General features: G+C 45.3%; 1 protein-coding gene across 1 annotated transcript in view; it reads right to left on the reverse strand.

Annotated features, from left to right (window-relative positions):
- Window positions 1-24,319, reverse strand: part of VAT1L (vesicle amine transport 1 like) — a 142,609-nt gene that overhangs the window by 72,550 nt on the left and 45,740 nt on the right. Inside the window, exons 4-5 of the mRNA XM_027620130.2 lie at window positions 11,506-11,648; window positions 1,184-1,287 (exon numbers count right to left, since the gene is read on the reverse strand). Coding sequence (XP_027475931.1) covers window positions 1,184-1,287; window positions 11,506-11,648 — 247 coding nt within the window. The remainder of the gene's footprint in view (window positions 1-1,183; window positions 1,288-11,505; window positions 11,649-24,319) is intronic.

The following is a 24,319-nucleotide window of genomic DNA, read 5'->3' on the forward strand; positions in this document are numbered from 1 at the left end:
TCTTTTATCAATAATAGTAATAATTAAAGAATTATGTGTCTACTTGCAAAGACTTTCAGCTATGTGGTCACTACTGAAAATACCAGAACACTTCAGCAACGGGAAGTTTATTCCCTCTCTTTCTGTCATAATCATGATGATAAGATGCTTAAATATTTATACCTCTCAAATATCTTTTATAAGCTTCTCAGTGACTAGCAGGGAAATGAATACTTTTTCCTGAGTCATACAGAGCTAAGGCTCAATTTTCTAATGGACCTATAGGGGACAGAAGTGCCAAAAATCTCAAACATTGGATAATCCCAGTATCCTTTGGCTTTGGAATATGATATCTGGCTTCTCAGGTAGTCTTTGACTTTTTAGAGACTAATGTTTAAATTAGTTTACAATCATGTAACAGAAGAGAGGAAGAAGAGAGGGAGGTGGCTCTGTGGTCGCATTCTGCTGGAGAAAATCTCCCAGATATTGTTCATAAATCCCCTCAAACTCAAGAGCATATCAGGGGCTGTAAAAGCATAGGTATGCTGCAACCATTCAGGGTTTCTTTGTGATCAGGATATACAGGAGTAGTTTAGAATAGGAAGGAGTTGTAATTTGCAACTTCATCTCCAGTAGGGAAACTGCCATATCTTAGCCACCCCTCCCGTCCTACTGTTGGTCCTTCATTCCTTCATTTTTTGAATTTCCTTTGAAGCCATTAATATTTCCCACCTGTGCCACCTTCTGTGGGTCAAGTTAATAACTACACTGTCTTGACCTTCCTTTACCCCTTTTGGAATGAGAAGTATTCATAGGGATAATAGGGCAGTAGGCACATGTGTTACTTTTATAATTGAAAATAACTAATGGCGATAGCAATATTATGGAAAATACTTAAAAAGCCCTCCTGGAGTGCCTAGGTGGCTTAGTCAGTTGAGGGTCCAACTCTTGGTTTTGGCTCAGGTCATGTTCTCATGGGTTGTGAGATCAACCTCCGAGATGGGTTCCACGCCCCGTGGGGAGTCTGCTTGAAGATTCTCTCCCTCTTCCCCCCCCCCAAAATAAATAAATAAATCTTTAAAAAAATTAAGTCCTCCCAATCTCATTACCCCAACATATCAACACATTTTATTCATCAGAGCTTTTGTAAGCATGCGTGCAGTGCTCCCTGTTGCGGACTTACCTTCTTGTCTTCAGCACTTACCATATAAAATATAGGTTCCCAGTGGTTTGAGAAGGCTGAGACCTTTTCCAGTGTTATCCCCACAGAGGCAATCCAAAACAATGTCCACTCCTTCAGGAGAGATTCTAAATGGTGTGAAAACAAAGTAAGATACTGTCACCTGTTAGGGACCAAACTTTTGATTGCTCTCCCTTCCTGTGTCATGTTGTTTACTCCTAGAATCAGAAAGAGCTAGAGCTCCGGGAGTAGCCATAAATAGGCCAGGAGGCCAGGAGGTGGATTTACCTTTCTGGGTTCCACTCAAGAACTTCACAGAGCTGGAGGCAGCTAAAAGTCTGGCTGGTGGCTGATATCAGGAGCCAGCCTGGGTTAGGAGAATGAGCGTGGACATCACGCTCATTGAATGAATACATTTGAATTTGTATCTAGCCACCTCTTGCAACTTCTCTGAGCCTTAGCTTTCTCCTTCATAAAGTGGAACAAGCATGTTTCTTTGTGCTGGGGATGAAATGAGGTGTCAAATGCTTAACCCATTGCCAGCCACACAACCATCACTCTAAAGTCAGTCACTCAACAGTTCCTACCTGTGGAGCTTGAGCTATGGGCTAGGCTCTGTCCGAGGTGCTAGAGACAGGGACAGGGGAACAAAACCAACATGCTCCTGTCTTCATGGGGTTTCCAGTCTAGCAGGGATTAGCTTTTCTCCCCTTCTGCCTCTCTCCTCAGTGAAGCACATTAATTTAACTCACAAACTTGTATTCATCCAGTCTCTAGGTTCAATCTAAAATGGAATCTTTGAGGAAGGAGGTTAAATAGACAGGATCTCGGGGCGCCTGGTTGGTTCAGTTGGTTAAGCAGCTGACTCTTGGTTTTGGCTCAGGTCCTAATCTCAAGGTCCTGGGGTCAAGCCCCATATCGGGCTCCATGCTCAGGGCGAAGTCTGCTTGAGGATTCTCTTTCTCCCTCTCTCTCGCCCCCATTCTCTTTCTCTCTCTCTCTTAAATAAATAAATCTTAAAAAGAGAGAGAGAGAGAGAGAGGATCTTCCTGTAGAGTAGAAGGCTCCAGAGTAGAGAGAATCCATGTTTGTACTGTATTAAGCAGATGAAACATTTTTTGATCCCTTCTTCCATTAATATATTTATACATTCATTGATTCACTCACTCACTCATGCATTTAGCAAACATCTACTGGGCTTCCACTGTTAGAAGATATTATGCTTGTGGGAGGGAGCTGTAAACAGGAAGGCTCTGGGGATTGTAAGGAAGATATTCATGCCCCCAGGGCTCCCAGTTATGGCTAGGCCTTGCTCTGCTCAGACAAGAATGGCATTTCTTCAGATTTATGAGTTTGCAGGATTATCTTGTCTTAGCACACAGCTCAGTATTTCTTCCTCCACCTTCATCCCCAAACAAAGTTCAGGCATTGCAGGCATTGCAGCTCATGTCAACAGCTGGATCCTGTTTTCATAAGTAGAAAATTGCATGTGCATCTCTAGGGTTCAGACACTAAGTCAACTGCCCCATGCCTGAGGACAGCCAAGTTGTGACTTTCAAAAGCTGAGTCATGACCTTCAAAAGCCTTTGAGTCAAGTCCAAACTCCAGTCATTACAAAGACTCATCAAAAATTATCAGCTTAGCTTTTGCCTAATAGAATGCTTATCTGTAGAGGTATGTCTGTTCAAGTCCCACCTATAAATTCAGAACTAGGGAATTAGGCCAGTGGATCTAAAACAACAGTGCATCAGAATCTTCCGGGGGGGCGGGGGGCACTCATTAAAACAGATTGCAATTTGCCCTCCTTCCCCCTCTTCTCCTAGCTTCTGATTCAGTTGGTTTGGGGTGGGCCCCAAAGATGTGCATTTCTAACAGGTTCTCAGGAGATACTGATGCTGCTGATTCTGGATCCACACTTTAGTCTACGCCAGCTACTCGGGAGCCAAACTGGCTATTTTTTTTTATCAATAATTAATTTGTTCATTAAATATTTGGCCCTGGCACTGCACTAGGCACTGGAGATGCAGGTGTAAGCCCAAACAGATTGGATTTCTCCCCTTTTAGAACTGCTATTAGGTAGATGTTAACCTATAATTACACAAATAAAAATTAAATTGAAATTGGTGTCTAGTGCCACAAGACTGTATCAATCTAGAGTTTGCCCAGTCAGGTCTGCCAGAGAATCCATCCCTGGGAAAATGCAAAGTGGAGAAGTTATCTAGGTAAAGAGTGGCAGGAATAATGTTTCAGGTGGGGGGGGAACAGCATATGAAAGGGTCCTGTGGTGGGAGAAAGCCCGTGAGCAGGAACACTGGGAAGCAGCCAGTAAAGAAAATGTAAAGAGGTGAGGCCTGAGAGGCAGTTGGGAGCTGGAATACACAGACTCCACTGGTGGGCTCTAGGTTGATGCCTCACACCTGGTGATCAGGTCTCCAGCTTGCATCATGGGTTGGGTAGCTGTGTGCCTGTATTCTTCACTTCTACCAAGTATGTTCACTCCTGTGGAAGTAGGACCCCACTCTGCTTCTACGACCAGCCCTCCTGGCCCACCAGGTCTTCCCTGCAAACTCCATTTCCCCAGGACCTCTTTCCTTTACTGCACGATGCCCACCTGTGCTCAGGAGCAGCCTCCCAAATGCTGGGCTGTGCACACCTTTGGGGGTACCTCTGAAGGACCCTGTCCAGAACCAAATGCTCACATCTTGCCTAATGTTCCTCACATCTGTATTCTGTGAGTGCACATTTCCTCCCATAAACTGCCAGTCATACCTCTTTGTATTAATTAGCTGCCTCATCTAGGCCTGTTGCTCTGTCCTCTGGTTCTGCAGAAATGGAAGGCAGCCCACAGCAAGGGGTGACCTATAAGCTACCGCCCACTTGCTCATCCTTACTTGCCACTAACTGCTCAGGGCATTCTGACCTTGTAGCAATTCCTAAAATGTTCCTACCTCAGGACCTTCACATATGCCATAATCTCTGCCAGAACAGCCTTTCCCCAGTTCTCCTTAGAGCTGGCTCCTCCTCATCTTTCAGGTCTTATTCACATGTGAACTCCCCAGAAATGCTGTAACTAACCACCCGACCTGGAGCAGCAGCCCCAAATTATCTCTACTTTAGCTCCCTTTGTGCTTCAGCATCTGTACTAAAGACACTTTTCAGTTTGTCATGGGCTGAAATTATCCTATGGTCTCTTCCACCAAAATGTAAGCCCATGAGACAGGGACCATGTTTGTGCTGCCTGTTTTTATGCTCAATCCTCCTTATCCTGCAGGACCCAGTGTTAGTTCTCAACAAATATTGACTGATTATATGAATAGATGATTAAATAAATGATGAGTGAATGAATGCAGGACAAAGAAGAGAACATTTTAAGACTGGTATTCCACATTTCTATATGTGTGCTTCCTTCAAAGGAAACTCACATTTTCTGAGCTCTGCTGTATCCCGGGCACTTCAGAATTAATCTTCATGACAAGTCTGAGACAGGCATTTTAACTCCACTTTTTTTAAGGAAGAAATGGAGGTTCTCAGATGCAGCGCCTTGCCCAAGCTTATGTAACTGGTACACCTAGAATTCGAACCTTGGTCCAGTTGAACTCCAGAGCAATGGCCTTGCCACCATTCAGAATGTAAGATCTAATAAGTGTTCCAATCAGTCTAACTATAGAAGCATTGTTTGAGCAAGCAGCTCTGGGAAGCAGTGAATTTAATTTATTCTTTGAAAAATTCTGTTTTAAATGCTGTCTTTAAAAATAAATATAGATATATCCAGAGTTAGACCATGTTACTCCAAACAGATAGGCCAGGAGGTTTCTATTTTGAAGCTGCTTTTTTCTGTCCTAGATTATAGGAGAGGCCCAAGGTCAGGTCCTACACATTTGTCCTAAATTTCCAGCCACTGGACAACCACTCACTGAGTGCTTACTTCATGCTGGACAGTGTGTGTGCTGAGCTGGGGGTATGCAGATGAGGGCTCAGTTTCCTCCCTGCCATCCAGGAGCTCGTGGATACTAGGGAAGACAGACTAAATGGACAGCCCAGGCAGTCACCACAGGTCCAATGGAGCCACTTGGGGCAGTGGAATAGGATCCTTCTGTTAGTGATGAGCAAGAATTGGTTGGGTGATGAAGGAAAGGCATTTTGCAGAAAACACTGTGACAGGTTGACCCAGGGCAATCAGCACTAAATAGGCCCAAGGAAGAGGCTTTGGGGCACCAACCATGGTAATGAGAGACTCTGTCTGGACACTATCTCCTTCCAGAAGGACCCAAGCATGTCTGCCACAACTGACAACTAACATGGAGTGTTGGGCAGGCATGGGAATATGAATTTCACCTCAGTATTGAGCATTTAGTTTGCCACCTACTTGCTGTGTGACCTCAGGTGAGTTACTTAGCCTCTTAGTGTCTCAGTGTCCCCACCTGTGGAAGGGAATGATGGTGATAACTCCCATCCCAAGCTTCTCTGTGAAGCTTGGATGAGTTGATGCACATGGAACATAGGGCCTGGCGCATGGTAACTTCTGGGTCCATGGTAGCTTTTCTTATTATTTTTTCAGAGTAGGCCAACTTAAAGAGAATTCTTTTAGTTTGGGAAAAGAGTATAAAGGACAGATTGTAAAACCTCAACAACCCAACCATTAACCCCAGCAACCTTCAGGGTGGGTGGAACCAGGCAGCACAAAAACCATTAGAGCAGAGGCTTGATACCCTTGATGCTCCTAGGAGAGCAGGTCCCACTTTCAAGAGCACTTACTATGTGCCAGGCACAGAGCTAAGCACTTCCTAAGTCCCATCTCCTTGAGGACGTCTCATACCAACCCTATAACTCAGGGGCCATCATTATCCCCACTTAATGGATAAGGAAGCTGAGGCTCCATGGGGTCAGGCAACATACCCTAGGGCCCACTACAGGGAATGAGGAACCTTGATCCATCACATCCAGAAACCAAGTGAGGGCCCCAGAAGCAGGGCAAGGTTTCATACAGTGAGCTGTGGCCAGCCCTGATGACCACCACTACCACCACTAGGCATGCAGGCTCCCAGCAGGGGCTGAGCAAAGCTGGGAGCTGCTCCCTGGGCTTCTTGCTAGAGGGAGATGCTGCAGATCTCCTGTGTTCTTCTCTCCCCACACCTCTCTTGGCGTTGAGATAGCTGAGTCAGGTAAGGCAGGGTTTGCACATGCACTGGGGTCACATCAGCCGCAAACTCCTGCTCCTTGCTGTCACTGTGACCTTTTGAAGATCAGTGGTGGGGTGGGGGTGGAGGGTGAGAACAAGGTGGATACCGAGCAGAGGGTGACGTCATTCCCCGTGCCTCAAGGGTGAGGATGCTTTGGTTGTTTCTGTCAAATCTTTAAGCAGTTGGGGCGCCTGGGTGGCTCCGTCGTTAAGCGTCTGCCTTCAGCTCAGGCCAGGGTCCTGGGATCGAGCCCCACATCGGGCTCCCTGCTCAGCAGGAAGCCTGTTTCTCCCCCTCCCACTCCCCCTGCTTGTGTTCCCTCTCTCACTGTGTCTCTCTTTGTCAAATAAATAAATAAAATCTTAAAAAAAAAAAAAATCTTTAAGCAGTTGTTGCTCCTTTTAAGGCTAGATATGTTCCTTCAGGTGAGTTGCAAAATTGAAAAGGTTCTCCATCCCCCATTCAATCATTACAAGCTCAACCAGTGGATCAGACAGAATGGGACTCAGTCGGGTCTATTTCCAATGCTCCAGGCCCCACAAGTAGGCTTGGAACAGGGCTTCCCTTACTCAACCTCACACTGAAAAGCACCTTAGCAGCTCCTTTTAATGAAACAACCATGGAAATCACAAGCAGAGCTAGGCAACCCCTCAGAAGCTCAGGGGCCATCCTCATTTCTTAGCACTTCCCCGCCCCCCAGTCTCGGGCGGTGTCAGTCTCACCTGTGTGTGTGTAAGCAGACAGAGTAAGGGCTTTCTCCTGCTGTCATAAATCTCTGCAGATTCAAAAGGCAAACACAAAGAGCCCCAGCTCAGAGATTCGCTGGCCAAATTCAGCAGCAAGATATTTTGGAATTGCTGATCTGAGGTTTTCATGCCTGTCCTTCCTGGGTCCCCACCCCCTTGCCCCTTTATTGTGAATGCACCTCTTTGTTTCCCACCCACACAGATCAGTAAAGAATTTCTCCTGAACAGTGGTAGGTCCAACAGGGCCATTACTGGGAGAGAAGCCCTTGACTTTGCCAAGATATGTATCCCCCTTTGTTGTAACTTTCATCTCCAAGTGGATCCTTGGTTCTCTGCTCAGTGCTTCTCTTTCTGAATTCCTCTTTCTCTGAGAACTCACCTGTGCCATAGCTTTTACCATTCACCCCCGAGCTCGTGACAGAGGGATGAGGCCCTTTCAGGGTGCCTAGCACAGTGCCTGGTGCACAGCAGGCTTCTCCCAGAGGGTCTAGCATGGTGTCCGGTACACAGAAGGCTGAGTGCAGTCCCTGCCACATAATAGGCTTCTCCCAGAGGGCTGAGCACGGTACCCAGTGCACAAGAGGCCTTTTCACAGGGTGCTGAGCATGGTGCCTGGCACATAGTAGGCTTCCTAGTAAAGGTGTACAATTACTTAGCAATACCACCTCTAGGAATCCTTTCTTTTTTTTTTTTTTAAGATTTTATTTATTTATTTGACAGACAGAGCACAAGCAGGGGGAGCAGGAGAGGGAGAAGCAGGCTCCCGTTGAGCAGGGAGCCCGATGCGGGGCTCAATCCCAGGACCCCGGGATCATGTCCTGAGCCGAAGGCAGATGCTTAACGACTGAGCCACCCAGGCGCCCCTAGGAATTCATTCTTGATCACACTCTGTGCTCTCTCTAGGTGATTAGAATCTCCTTGATTTCTATCATCTCCGTTTCTTTATCTGTAAAATGAGGAACTTTCCCCTGGCAGGATTATCTGAGGGGCACCACCGTGGTCCAATCATTCGGGTCAGCAGAGGGAGAGGAGACCAGCAGAGCCTGGGGCTATGATCCGCCTCCTCTGCACCCGCTCGCCTGCCTGGGATTCGCTCCCACCTCTGGCTACCTACTGAAATGCTTCCCTTCCATCAACCTCCCTGCTGGGGACTGCCCACTTTGGTGCTCTCTGTCTGTCTGTCTGTCTGTCTGTCTCTCTCTCCTCTTTACTTTTGAAGTCCTTACAGTGAGATGCACATGCTCAAAGCTTCTAATTCTTGTACTTGATTTCAAGCATAGTCAGACAGAGAAGGAGCAAGGGCCGTAAAGGTGAGATCTCAATTACAACTATTTCCCCCCATTCCCTTTACAATGCCTGGCTGAAGGCTGAAAATGTGTTCAAAAGAAGCTTACCAATTGACTGGCTTACAAAAGAATTTGCATCTCAAGAAATTTTATGTTACTGTTTTTCCCCTCATGTATCACCACAGAACACTGTAACAAACAAGATCCGTGGTCAGAAACCAAAGAGAAATCACTCTACATTGCACTCCTATTGCATATTAGTGGCTGGATTTTTTTTCCCCCACTTTCTTTTCATTTTTTGTCTTCATGCGCCAAGAATTTATACAAAGCTGTGATCACAGTGTAGCTAGAATTTGGCATTCTGCTTTTTTTCCACTCAATATGCCACTGTGGATATTTTTTCATTTTGTGACAGAATCTTCATAATTATCTTTTTTTTTTATGGGCTGCATAATACTCAAGAGTGTGGGTGTAGCATAATGCACTGAACTGTTTCCCTGCTGTTGATAATGGAGGCTGGTTCTGAAATCTCACTAATTACAGACAATGCTACAATTCACCCTGTGGGAATATGTTGAGCACCTACCCTGAGGCAGAAGCAGTGCTTGGCTCTGCAACAGGCGCTGAGTACCTGTTGCTTGTATCTTCTTCTGGATTCTTTGCTGAGGGTAGGGTTGGTGGGACAGGGAGGTTTTGTCCCTCTTCCCCAACTAGACTCAACCCATCTGTGGCTTCCTAGTCATTTTCGATGGAATCCTAGGGTCTCTGCTTAAACACATAAGGAATCGGTGGAAGTCACATTTGAAAGAAGCTGGTGTTGAGGCAGGTCTCAGATGCAGTCTCTTTCTGCTCTTCTTTCTTTTAAAGATTTATTTATTTGACAGAGAGCACGTGCGCACAAGCAGGGGAAGCAGCAGAATGAGAGGGAGAAGCAGACTTCCCGCCGAGCTGGGAGCCTCATGCGGGGCTGGATCTCAGGACCCTGGGATCATGACCTGAGCTGAAGGCAGACGCTCAACTGACTGAGCCACCCAGACACCCCTCTTTCTGCTCTTCTGACATCAGCATGAATCACTGACTCGGGGCTAGAAAGGCAGCAGGTTGTGGACAGTGAAGTGATGCGGGGGGGCGGGGAGGGGATGGAAAATTCTCCGGGGAAAATGGGGAAGGCAGGAGCTCTCTGGTTATGTACTGCCACTTACTTACTTACTTACTTATTTAAGATGTTATCAATTTATTTGAGAGAGAGAAAACACAAGCAGGAGAGGGACAGAGGGAGAGGGAGAGGAGCCTGACGTGGGGCTCGATCCCAGGACCCTGGAATCATGACCTGAGCCACCCAGGGGCCGCTCACTGTCACTCTTTTAGAAGAGTAGCCACCACCTGACCGTCTTTCCCCATTGCTTCCCACATCCTACTACCTCCAGCTACTCTGGTCCTCTTTCATAGTCTTGAATTTACCAAGTCATTCCCAAGCCTGGACCTTAACACATGCTATTCTGCCTGGTCAGAAATGCTGTTCCTATGGCCATTTTCTCATCCTTTAGTGTTCAACCTGAATCTCACTCTTTGATGGACTCTATGTCTGATCTCCCCGTCTGCATATGTTCACCAGCATCTTGTATTTCTCCACCAGAGCACATATCAAGAGTATAAATCAATCTATTTTTTAAAATACTATTTTTTGTCCCTCTTCCCCAACTAGACTCAAAGCTCCACGAAGGCAGTGACTCTCAAGGTGGTTTTTTTGGCCAGATCTTCTGCCCTAGCACAGCACCTGGCCCATCACAGACACCTGGTATTAAGGTGGTCAGGGTATGAATGAGGAACGAATGCTTGCAAAATTATCATTTAAGGGATTAAAGGCAAAGCCTGCTGGAGGGACAATGGCAGTTCATTTTCCAGACCACACAGTTCAAGAGATTCAAGTTATAAGAAGGAAGAGCTACATGAGGGTTAGGAAAGTAGGCAAACGTCCATCCAGGAAGTCTTTAAAATATGCCTGCAGTGTCTAGATATCTGAGAAACAGGTGCTGCTGAACCTCTAATATCTAGTTTGGAAGCTCTTTTTTCACACCCCACTGAAAATACCGGGACAACCTTAAATTCTGTGCAAATCTCTACCTTAAAAATTGGAAAACAAATCTGAAAATCCAGACCATCAGAAGACTCTCCTTTCCAAAAGACTCCCCAAATTTCACCTAATCTGGTCTAAATCTATACCCTTCGACAACCAGATCTCCCATCCTCTAAGTCCTTCAATTTGGAGAAAGTTGTTTCTTGATTATGATGCTACACGGACAACTGAATTTCTCTGTGTCGTACAATTTAGGGCCAGGAAATGAAGAGACCGAAACCACAGCTCTGAGACTTCTCTGAATCCCCTAAGGAGCTGGGAGTGGAGCGAGCCCGAGCATCAGCCTCCCCCCTATTCTGAGCGGCAGCAGGGGTGTGACACACAAATCATCTCAAGGCAGCTGGGTTTCCCACCTGATTTCCTGTGTTGACACGCACAGGGCCATGTCAATAGCTTCAGGACCCCAGGTGGGGCATGGGTCAGGTTATAAACCCACGCTCCCCACCGTGGGTCCACACCCACCAGCAACCTGATCTCTCTGCCTTGCAGCCTCCCACCTCCCAGTCCTCCTCTACACACCACCAGTGACTCTTCAAAACTCAAATCTGATGGTGTCTTCACGGGAATCATGACCTGAGCCACCCAGGGGCCGCTCACTGGAGTTCCTCGGGCGGCTCTCAGTCACACCCAGGTTGGAGTCCACATTTCCTTGGTCTGTCATGTGAATGAATGAGAAATAAACTTCTCGATGTAAAGGCCATGTCACAACCACTATCATAATGTAGCTTGGCAAGTTACTCAACTGCACTGTTCCTCAGTCTTATCCTCTTCAAATTGGAGCGGGGGAGGGGGGGCTGTCATAATAGGGTTGCTGAGAATTAAGTGAGCTCATCCACATCAAGTATTCAGCACAGAGCTAGTAATACTCGGCCCCCGATATACGTTTACTGTGATTACTATTACTATTATGATCATCAGCCCTCCTCTAAATGAGTGCTACTGTTCTTTAAGAGAAGAGCAAGGACCAAGCTGGCACTCTTTAGAGCAAACACCTTACCTTTTCACTTCCTGCACATAGTCTGCATTTCTGTCAAAGAGGTGGGTCATGGATTCTTTGATTGCTTCATGCTTGAAAGTAGAAGCTGTTCCAAAGACAGTCACATTGGGGATAGTGGAACACAGCTGAGCCACAGCTTGGCCCTGGAAGTGAAATACAATAGACAAGTCACACAGGAGAGTTACCATCCAACAGCCAGTCTTGCTGGATTAGAGTGGGGTTTCTCAACCTTGCCACTACTGACCTTTCTTAGGTCGGATCAGTCTTTCTGTAGGGGGCTGAAGTGGGCATTGTAAGATGTTTAGCAGCAACTTGCACCTCTGACCTGCTAGGTGCAAGTAGCGCCCCTCGGTTTTGAAAACCCAAAATGTCTCCAGACATTTCAGAATGTCCCCTGGGGGACAAAGTCTCCCTTGGTTGATAACTACTGAAACACTCTCATACCAAGACTTAACAACTATTATTTTACCATACTGAACCTCAGGTTCCTCATCTATAAATTAGCAATAATGGCACCTACTCCATAGGGATCTTGGGAGATGTCTTAGCTTGGATCCCCCAGAAGCTGAGGCAAGGGTTTGAGAGTAAATACTTTATCTGGAATATGACCAAAGGAAATACGAGGGTATCGAGACAGAAAGAGAAGGCAGCCAATAAAGGGTGTGCTATCAAGTCAACACCCGCCATGGGTAAATGGAACTCAGTCCTTCTGGGGAATTCCCTGAGCAGGTGTAGAATATACCTCAGAGTTATCCCCAAACACATGGTGAGGAGGCTGGAGTATTTATTTCCTAAATTTCCATCTGCTATCAGTCGAGAGTTGCTTCTTCAACAGTAACTCCTAGGGACATCTGGCTTGTTTTCATCGGCCAAGCACACTCCCTCAGCCAGACTCGAAGCCCTAAGTATGCAACCTTCAGCAACATTGAATGCAGAGAAGAGATGGTGACAGCATCCACTCTGGGGCGTGTTAAATGAGGCAATGTGTAACACGGGCCAAGCACCTGGCCCAAAACACGATACTTAATAGAAATTACTCAATAATTCTTAATCCTCTGTTCCCTTTTGTGGCTGAGATGTCCAGGCATATAAAGAAAAGGCGAATGCATGAGGTTTAAATATTGCATGGTCTAAGAGAAATCACAAACCCAGTTAGGAATGGGTGTTTTTTCCACATCCTTTCTCAGTATGGTCAGAAATGTAAGTCCTTGGACAAAATACTGTGATCATATGAACTCAGAAACATTTCAGTAAAATCCAGTTGGCTGCTAATGAAGGTGCATTCTAAAACCAAGTACTCTTTCCAGGCTTCTTTCTGCCATCTTAAGGAGGCAGAGATTATTCGACCAAAGTGAACTGTGATATTAACTTCTGCCTATCACTTCATTACATGTGTTCATGTTGGTGGACTAAATCAGGTTGGCAGGTCTATTTTTGGAAATGTTATTCTTCCTAACACTGGCAATGAAAGGCAACATTGACAGAATCCTAGAATGTCAGGGTTAGAAGATCATCCAATTACTCCCTCCCTATCATTGTTCCACAGATGAGGGAAAGGTGACTCAGAAAGGTTAAGTAGACCCAGTTCTTCAAAGGCACATCGAGATTCAAAGCAAGGACTCCTAACTTCTGGTTCTTGCCATTTTCCGTAATGCCATGTCATCTACTTATTTTGACATTTTAAGCTAAGCAGACTTTGAAGCTGTTGCCTAAAATAGACACGTTACTGACTTGGGGGTCAACATTTCGGAACATGGGCATGAACCTAAGACTCCTGTCAGACTATCATTCTTTCTTCTAAGAATACCTTTGATGTTTGGTTAATTTTTTTTATCACTTGATTTTAGAGAACAAAGAGAGGACTATCCTTCTTGATGAGTGGAAATATCAGCAACCAATGCAACAATCCTCTAAAACCCAAAAGGGCTTGAGCTAACCTCGTTTGTGCTGGGACGGGAGATGAGATCTAGTTCCAGTGTTTGTGTGGTCCCTCCTGCCCGCTGTCCGTAGGCCACCAAGACATTTATCCACTCAACTACTTTTTCCAAATTCCTACTATGTAATGGTCACACGGTTCGATGGATGGATGCAGGAGTGTCAGAAATGAGTGACACACCTTACTCTCTATTCTCTGGTCCCAAGTCCCCCACCAAGACTTAGATTTGTGTATTGAATGACAACCTTGGTGCCGGTCTCCACCTGGCTATCCAAAAACAACACATCAAAGTCAACTCATCCAAAACGTAACTTTTGGCTATCTCCAAATGAGTTACTCCTTATATTGCTTTGCTGGGGCCCTTGTAACAAAAATACCACAGACCGGGGGGCTTACACGACAGAAATTTGTTTCACCATTCTGGAGGCTGTAAGTCCAAAATCAAGGTGTTAGCAGGGTTGGTTCCTTCCAATGGCTGTGAGGGAAGGGTCTGGTCCAGGCCTCTGTCCTTGGTTTGTAAATGGCTGTCTTCTCCCTAGGCCTCTTCACATGGTCCTCCCTTTACCCACCACTGATTGACATTCGACATGATCCCAGGGCTGTGCAACTCTCATTCCATGGTGTCCAACCTGTGTCCAAATTTCCCCTTCTTATAAGGATACCAGTCATGTTGGATTAGGACCTACCCTCATTTAAACTTGATTATCTCTTTAAAGACACTACGGCCAGATGAGGGCACCTTCTGAGGTACCGGGGGTTAGGACTTCAACAAACAAGATTCAACCCATAACATTCCTCTTACTGCATTTCCTGCCCTGGTGGATGAAACTGTACCATTTACCTATCGCTTGGCTAAAGTCAGGAATCTGGGGGTCACCTGACTCGTCTTCCTCCTTCAGCTCCATATCCAGTTAGTGTATTGTTTCTATGCACATCTCTGTGACTATCACCTCTCAGTCTGGGTTGTTGAACTTCCTCGCCTGGATGACGACAACACACTTCTGGCTGCCTGGCTGTTTCCAGGTGTACTTCACACCGTGGACAGATTGATTTTTCTCAAACACAACACTGAGTATCTCACTATTTGTCTCAAAGCTCCGTAGTGCCTACCATGGCTTTCAGAATGAAAAGCAGACCCCTTTTTTTTAATTTAAAAATTTTTAAGATTTTTATTTATTTATTTGAAAAAGAGTGAGAGACAGCACGAATGGGGGGAGGGGCGGAGGGAGAAGCAGACTCCCCGCTGAGCTGGGAGGCCGATGCGGGACTCGATTCCAGGACCGTGGGACAATGACCCGAGCCAAAGGCAGATGCTTAACCTACTGAGCCACCCAGACACCCCTGAAAAGCACACCCTGAAGTTTATCCAACAGTCTGGCTCTCTGAGATCTGAGCCAGTTTACCTGAGAACATGCTGTCCCTCTACTTTTCTAGTATCTGCTCCCTAACAGAACATGGCACTTGATCTACCACTGATTGACGTTCTCCATGATCCCAGTGCTGTGCAAGCCTCATTCCGTGGTGTTCTCAGAATGAACCTTGAACCTGACTCTGCTGAGGAGGAGACTGAGTTTTACGGAGGTTAGACACCTGGTCCAAGGTCACTAGGGTAAGATGGCAGACCTTGATCTGCTGTACTCACCGGCTGAGCAAGCTTGAGTAACGTATCAGTTCTTCTGTTCGTTCATCTTAATATGCAGAATGTAAGCCTATCTATACTCTAAGGTTTTTGTGGGACTATTTGACATAATGCATCCAAGGGCTTAGATCATTTACAACAGTGAATGCTCAGTATTTGTTGTTACTACTCCCATGAATACTATTATTCTTTTTCTTGCTATTATGTCAGCAGTATCTGACAGTATGTCAGCAAATCTGTCCTGCTCTCCTGAAGGTATCACCCTATTTTAACATGGACACTAGTTCCTCACATGCTGTCCCCTGCCTATCATGCCTGTCCTTCCACTTCTGCCTTCTGATCACAGCCATTCCCCCTTAGGCAACTCTTCTTCCAGAAATCCTTCCCCGGCAGGGTCGCTTGCCTCTTTTTGCTCCACCATAGACCTGTAATTCCTTCCTCCAGGACAGCAGCCACCAGGACCTTTCTGGGTCTGCTGAGCGACCCGTCTGTGGGTCCCATGAGGCCAGAGACCATGCCATATCGGGCTCTGTACCCCAGTGCCCAGGGCAGAGCCTGGCATATAACAGGTGTTTGGTAACACTTGTCAAATGGATGCATGAGAAAGTACAGGAATGTGATGTAACGGGGGGGGGGGGGGGGGCTCTCATCATTTTGCAGATTGCCATGTCCTTTAGCATTGCAGAGTAGGTGTAAAGCACAGATTCAATTAACGTATCTAGCATCTGACCTGAGCAGAACTTTACCATTCCCATTTTCAAGGAAAAGATACCTGTGGTAGCAAAATGAGATGGGTTACTTATGTATTTATATAATTATATAACATAATACATGAGTATTTTTATATAATATAAAATACAGAAATATAAAAATATATAATATATATAATTAGAATATAAAATTAGTATTATATGTATAGATGTATAATCAGTATTATATAAGCATACATATATAAGTAGCAATATCTGATATTATAATATTCTACTTGTAATATATAATTAATATAACAATATTACATAGTCATATATAATATATAATTAGCATAACATGCAAGTATTATTTATAATATTATATCATAACTTGTATTAGCATATAAATAGTACGGGCTGGAAAAGCAAATTCAGTGGACATCTGTTTGTAGCACCCCCCACTTTGAGCTCTCTATTAACTCACTAAGGCAATGGGAGGCCCTTGCAAGATCCTCAGTGATCTAAAGTAAATAATACTCAGCATTCTGAAGTGAAGCAGAATGTGTGCTTTCCCTCACACTTAACAGAAAATCTGTACTCTCCCTTCTCCAACTCCCAAGGTGAGTGCCAGATCAGCATCTAATTTATCCCTGTTTCTCCCACGTGCCTAGAAAATAGCATGGGCTCAATAAACATTTGTGGAAGACGGAAGGAATTTTCAATAACAAGGATTTTACAATTTACCTACAGACCCAGGACATAAAATGAACAAGACAATCTATTCTCCCAGCAACAGCAACAAATGGAGCTTTGCACGTACTTGTTTTTAATTGATTTTCCTGTCCCTCTTTAGAATGTAAGAACCCTGCAGCGAGCCACTGCCTCTCTTCCCTATGGCTTCCCTATGGCCAGCAAGGCAGCAAGTACAGCTGACAGTCCCTTTGCCTCTCCATATGCCAGGTACTGTGCTTAAGTGCTTCGTTAAATCCTCAAACCACGTTTAGAGTAAATGCTTTTATTTCCCTTTTATACCTGAACGTGGAGATTCAGATGGGGAAAGGAACTTGTCCAAGGTAATACGGCTTGTAAGTGATACGGCCGGGGGATCAAACTCAGGTCTCCCTGATTCCAAAGCCACTCTGCTATTAGTAGTCTTCTTATCCATCCAGCTAAGCACTCCGAGTTGCTGACATGGAACTGAAGTCTTAGAGAAAACCATGGGTCCTTGGCATCAATCGGGAAGGCTTCTCTGAGCCACTCTTGGAATAGCTCTGTCTCAGGTTCATGTGGGTCAACAGACCTCAGCCAGCTCAATCCTAATTCCAGGGCCATCAGGGTCCCCTCAAGTAGAGCACAACAATGAGAAATCCAGGGACAGTAGTTACAAGGGAGCTGTTTGGGGTCACTGAAATCTGACTCTTATCAACAGACTGGTAGTTCAAAGCAAGATCCTACTCCAGAAAAGCCAGGCACAGCAGACAGATGATTCGAGGAGCAAGTGCGTCTACATAAAAGGCTTAGTGTACTGCTTTGTACATACTAAGTACTCAATAAATGGCAGTTTTTTGCCATCATTGCTCTGGGATTAGGACTGAGCTTGGTAGAAATTCTGGTTACCCCTTCAGTGGGAATTTAGGATAGATGATCCTGTCAGTTTACTGAGATTTAGAAATCAGCATCAGAGACTCAACTAAGTAAGACACAAAGAATGGATGGCTTTCTCTATAACACAAATCACATCTTCCTCCTCAGACTTATTTCTCATCATATACCCAAAGTCTAGCTTTGGCTGTTTGGAAAAATGCTTAGTCTTTCCTACGTGTCAGCCGTGTCTCACCACAGGACCTTTGCACAGGACTTTTCCCTGTCTTTTCTCCTGGCTGGTGTCTAGTCATCCTTTGAATCTTGTTCCTCTGTTACTTCACTGAGTCATTCATTCCATCATTGGGACTACTTAATAAGTGCCTCTAACAGATTAGACATTGTGAGCAAGTTATATATGGTGCCTGTCATCTTGGAGCTCGCATTCTTGTAAAGACAACCATGTTAATAAAATAAGTATAGAATTAAAAGTACAATTGTACACCTAAACCAGGAGGCTGAGAACACCAATTTCAAACACTGAACCACTGGGATAAGACCACATTTGTACACTACATTTTCCCAAATGTACAGAAAACAAGAGGCATGTACTAATATGGACCATATGGGGGAAAGTATAGATAAAATGGAAACTAGACTTGGTCTCTTTGTCCCCTCTCCAGCCCTAAGATTTCTAGCACACACTGACCAGTTCTTCAAGTGCTAAAAAAAATCTTTTTGAAGAAGTCTCTCAAAGAGAATGCAAGTTTGCTCATTACCCTAAGTCTGATGAAGGATGGAACTTTCCATTGCTAACTTGACCATTTCTGAAATCATTTTAAAAACAGGATTATGTTTATCTCTTCCAGAAGTTGTTTTCACTTTTAAAAAGCTCATGTATGCAGAGTCAAAGAATGGAAAAGAATTAGCCAAGTGAGCTTGTGAAAGTACCAACAAGATTCCTACGGTAAACGGTGAGGAAAGATTGTTTTCTTCCAAAGAATTGTCAGTTTCTCTTTTCATCTCCATCATTGCAGAGAGGCACTTAGACTAAGAAAGCTCACTGAACGTTATCACAAAATCTCCTACATTGGATACCTGAGCCAGGCTTATGCTTTTCTTATGACAACATAGATTCCCACGTTGGGATTTAGACACAGGTTTAGGAACATTTATTTTAGATCAGTGCTGTCATTCACTGTTCAACAATTCAGTTGACTCAATTGTTCTAAGGGGAAGAAATTCGGATCCCACTGTGGGGGCTGATCCATGTGACTCGCCATCAAAGGCAGCAAAGAATATGCTATGTTCTCACTGAGTACACTCTAAGACTCAGTCAAGTTTCTTTTTCTTTTTCTTCTTGGCACTGCAAACCTGTTGTTCTGCCCACGACACTCGCTTTAACATGAATGTGCAGAGAATTCCAATAGCAAGGAGCCTCAGCGGCACCTGGCTGAAGGACAAGACAGAAGGAGGAATCAATTGCTCAAGATAGAAGTATGGAAACATTTTTTTAATCCAAAAAAGCAGTAGACACATTTCAGGGAAGATGTGGTAGATAATATCTTTACTTCCTACTTTTATTTATTATATAGATCAGTGCTTCTCAGTAGCTGGTGCTGGAACCGACAGCACCAACATCATCTGCAGTCTTGTGAGAAGGTTCCACCGCCCCTTGGGATGCCTGGCAGGCTCAGTCGGTTAAGCGTCTGCCTTTGGCTCAGGTCATGATCTTGGGGTCCTGGGATCGAGCCCCGTGTTGAGCTCCCTGCTCAGTGGGAAGTCTGCTTTTCCCTGTTCTTTTGCCCCTCCCCCACTCCTGCTTGCTCACTCTCTCACTCTCTCTCTCTAATAAATAAATAAAATCTTTGAAAAAATAAAAAGACGAAGGCTCCACCCCAGACCTACAGAATCAGAAACTCTGGGGGTGGGGCCTGAGAATCTGAATTTTAACAAGCCTTCCGGAAGATTCTGATGCAGCTCACAGTGAGAACCACTGATATATATCATCTTTATTGGCACCCACTCTACTCCACATGATTTGGATGCTGAGGCCCCCATGATGCTCAGAATATCTTAATATCAGATATTTTATTTAAAACCAAGGTGGGGCCTTATTATTAATATAGGTTTATAGTATTTATAATTCTAACGTGCAGCCCTTGCTGAGTGTCCAGCGCTCTATAAAGTTTCCCTTCTACCAGTTTGGTCAATGATGGCGTCATAACAACCTCCTTTTCCTAGTTGGGGTTGACATCACACCCTGTGGGTTGCAATGTGGGATCCTATAGATCAAGCATGACTAACACAGTCTTCTGTGAGTCAGAGATGCAAGAAGAGAAAATAATTCACCATCCCCATCAGCAGGGTCTGAAGTTCTGGACGCTTGGAGAAATTCTGCCCCCCTGCTCCGTGGGCCTCAGCTCTGCTGCTGAACATCCAGGTTTTCCAAACCGTTCACAGCCCTGCCCATCAGGCGACTGCAAGGGTGAATATTTAAACCTTTTTCTCTGCTCGTACTGCACTGAGCTCCTTCCAGAGGCACTCAGTTGAGACGCAGTAGGGCAGAGCGGTGAAGAGTGTAGGTTTATTTATTCAACCTCATCTGCTCGGAGTTTCCTATATGTCAGGCAGGGTTATATGCTCCACAAACACAGCTCATCTGATCTGTATCATGGCCTCCAAGAGGCTGAGGACTATTTCACCTGCATTTTCGAGATGAAAGAACTGAGGCACAGAGCAGTTATGTAAATGCCCAAAGTCACACAGTGATACCTGAGACAAGAACCGAACCCACAGTGTCTGGCTCCAGGACAGTAGTGGGTCCGAAGGCTGAAGGGAGAGAAGGAACCATCTCTTACTGGCTAGTCAAGCCCTGCAGGCACTTTATACATCTCATTTTACCCTCCCAACGTCATATTCCCACCATGAAGACAGGCTCAGAAAGTAAGTACTAGCAACCAGAAATAATGGGATTTAGACCCATGCCTCCTTGTCACTAAGCCTCGGTTCTTTGTTCTTGACCACCAGTACAGGGAATAGAAATGAGACACATCAGAGGTTGCAGAGCAAGCTAAAACTCTCGAGCCCCACACCTGATTTGGTCCTGGTGCGGCCACCTAACCTGGCTGAGCTTCAGATTCCTCTTATTTAAATCAGGGATGACAAGGCCTATTTCACGAGGTCAAGTGTGGGACAAAGGGGACTACATAAGTGATGTGATTCCCCAGGGTAGACCCAGAGCAGGTTCTCAATAAGCAAGTTTTCCCCCATTGCCGTCCAAAGCCGTCTCTTCTGGGAAGCCCTCCTGGGCATCCTCAGAAGGGGTTAATGTCTCCTGCTTTGCCCCCAAAGTCACACACATCACTACTCAACCATCTTTTACTCTGCTGTGATGAGTCTTCTCTCCCTCCCCCTCCTCCTTCACCTCCATCTCTCTCTCTTCCTTTTGAAAAAAATACCTCTTTTTGCATCTCCCACCAGGTGTCAGCTCCTTACGGGGAGGACCACATCTTATTGCCCTCTGTCTTACACATTAAGCCCACTGCTTAGTTCTCAGTGACTGTGTGTTGAATGTAGGAAATAACAGTAAACAGAAGTTTAGAGAACAAATAGCAAAGGTCAGAGAGGACTCTCAGGGTCAAAGGGCAATCCAGGGCTGGGACTTGGGATATAAGCCCTCCTTTGCTTTATCCCTCGGTTGGGACTTGGGATATAAGCCCTCCTTTGCTTTATCCCTCGGTTGGATGTGGACAAAGTCTACCCTCCATCCAATTGGCAGTTATAACTTTACATCAGAGATGGGGGAAACTTATGTGCCTGCCAAGAGTAAATATTTTCTTGTTTTTCTTTTCATCCATACACATGGAATGGGGAGAAGGTCAGATGAGGGAGGGATGGAGAAAGAACGTTAGGGTCAAACAGGTGTGGCCAGAGAAATCTATTTCTCGCAGAGCCACCAGCGCCTTATTACAACTGGGTGACAGCACTGGTCCCTCCCAGCTCAGTGTCTTGCAGACGCTGGCCTGGCTTTGCCCCTCCCACCCATGCACACCGGCCAGTAGAGGCCTGCCTCTGAGAATCTGGTCACCTTGGGGGACAGAGGGATGTCATGAAGGGATTTGGCAAGAATGACTCCCATGCCAGGCATGAGCCCAGCTCCCCACCTGATGCCTAAAGCCCTTGGTCTCAGCACAGCTGGGTTTCCTAAAGACTGCGCGTCACCAAGCAGGCAGCTTGGGGACTGAGGGTGGGAGGGAGGTGGCTTTCACTTCTTCATAGTTCCTCCTAGGAGGAACACAGGGTCCAACTGGGGTGAGGCACCGGTAGCAGCTCGGCCTTCTGCTCTGATTGAGAGGGAAGCCGGTCTGGTATCACGTCATGGTGTTTGAGGGCCTAACGCCATGGTGCATTGTTGTTTGAGCAATAAGGAAGGGCAACCCCAAGACAGGGGTTGAGAGAGATGCAGAAGTAGGGCCTTAGGGAAATAGACTGCATGAGGTCCTCCCTTCTGAATAAGACCTGGAGTAGGCTGGCTCCAAGGGGAGCCCTGGACACACAGCAGCAGAAATGCTGAGTCCTGGGGCACCTGGGTGGCTCAGTTGGTTACGTGGCCAACTCTTGATTTTGGCTTGGGTCTTGATCTCAGTGTTGTGAGATCAAGCCCCGTGTCAGGCTCCATGCTCGGTGCAGAGCCTGCTTAAGATTCTCTCTCTCTCCCTCTTTCCTCATCCATCTCTCGAAAGAAAGAAAGGAAGGAGGGGAGGGGAATCCTGAGTCCTAACCCTCCTGCGATTTCAGCTTGAGTTGTTCATATTAGCAGGAAGGGCCAGAGCACAGCATCTCCGAGGGCCTACGTGAAGCAGCTCAGCATACAGGCAGAGCAGAACAGGGACTTTAAAAAAACTCGGAGTGAGATTAAAAGAAAAAAGCTGTACATATTTAATATATACATCTTCCTGAATTTCATGTATACATCCCATGAAACTCTCACAGTAAGCAGTGCCACCAACAAGAATCATATGATCCTCTCAATAGGTGCAGAAAAAGCATTTGACAAAGTACAGCATCCTTTCTTGATCAAAACTCTTCAGAATATAGGGATAGAGGGTACATACCTCAACATCATAAAAGCCATCTATGAAAAACCTACAGCGAATATCATTCTCAATGGGGAAAAGCTCTCAGCTTTTCCCCTAAGGTCAGGAACGCGGCAGGGATGTCCACTCTCACCACTGCTATTCAACATAGTATTAGAAGTCCTAGCCACAGCAATCAGACAACAAAAAGAAATCAAAGGCATCCAAATCGGCAAAGAGGAAGTCAAACTCTCACTCTTTGCAGATGATATGATACTGTATGTGGAAAACCCAAAAGACTCCACCCCAAAACTGCTAGAACTCATACAGGAATTCAGTAAAGTAGCAGGCTATAAAATCTATGCACAGAAATCAGTGGCATTCCTATACACCAACAACAAGACAGAAGAGAGACAAATCAAGGAGTCGATCCCATTTACAATTGCACCCAAAACCATAAGATACCTAGGAATAAATTTAACCAAAGAGGCAAAGGATCTGTACCCAGAAAACTATAAAATACTCATGAAAGAAACTGAAGACACAAAGAAATGGAAAAACATTCCATGCTCCTGGATTGGAAGAACAAACACTGTGAAGATGTCAATGTTACCTAGAGCAATCTACACATTCAATGCACTCCCCATCAAAATACCATCCACTTTTTTCAAAGAAATGGAACAAATAATCCTAAAATTTGTATGGAACCAGAAGAGACCCCGAATAGCCAGAGGAATATTGAAAAAGAAAAGCAAAGCTGGCGGCATCACAATCCTGGACTTCCAGCTCTATTACAAAGCTGTCATCATCAAGACAGTATGGGACTGGCACAAAAACAGACACATAGATCAATGGAACAGAATCGAGAGCCCAGAAATGGACCCTCAACTCTAGGGTCAACTAATCTTCGACAAAGCAGGAAAGAATGTCCAATGGAAAAAAGACAGTCTCTTCAACAAATGGTGTTGGGAAAATTGGACAGCCACATGCAGAAGAATGAGACTGGACCATTTCCTTACACCACACACAAAAATAGACTCCAAATGGTTGAAAGACCTAAACGTGAGACAGGAGTCCATCAAAATCCTAAAGGAGAACACAGGTAGCAACCTCTTCGACCTCAGCCACAGCAACTTCTTCCTAGAAACATCGCCAAAGGCAAGGGAAGCAAGGGCAAAAATGAACTATTGGGATTTCATCAAGATAAAAAGCTTTTGCACAGCAAAAGAAACAGTCCACAAAACCAAAAGACAACCGACAGAATGGGAGAAAATATTTGCAAATGACATATCAGATAAAGGGCTAGTATCCAAAATCTATAAAGAACTTACCAAACTCAACACCCAAAGAACAAATAATCCAATCAAGAAATGGGCAGAAGACATGAGCAGACATTTTTCCAAAGAAGACATCCAAATGGCCAACAGACACATGAAAAAGTGCTCAACATCGCTCGGCATCAGGGAAATCCAAATCAAAACCTCAGTGAGATACCACCTCACACCAGTCAGAATGGCTAAAATTAACAAGTCAGGAAACGACAGATGTTGGCGGGGATGCGGAGAAAGGGGAACCCTCCTACTCTGTTGGTGGGAATGCAAGCTGGTGCAACCACTCTGGAAAACAGTATGGAGGTTCCTCAAACAGTTGAAAATAGAGCTACCCTACGATCCAGCAATTGCACTACTGGGTATTTACCACAAAGATACAAATGTAGGGATCCGAAGGGGTACGTGCACCCCAGTGTTTAGAGCAGCAATGTCCACAATAGCCAAACTGTGGAAAGAGCCAAGCTGTCCGTCGACAGATGAATGGATAAAGAAGATGTGGTATATACACACAATGGAATATTATGCAGCCATCAAAAGGAATGAGATCTTGCCATTTGCAA

The sequence above is a fragment of the Zalophus californianus genome, chromosome 17 (genome assembly GCF_009762305.2).
Source record: "Zalophus californianus isolate mZalCal1 chromosome 17, mZalCal1.pri.v2, whole genome shotgun sequence".
Classification (NCBI taxonomy): domain Eukaryota; kingdom Metazoa; phylum Chordata; class Mammalia; order Carnivora; family Otariidae; genus Zalophus; species Zalophus californianus.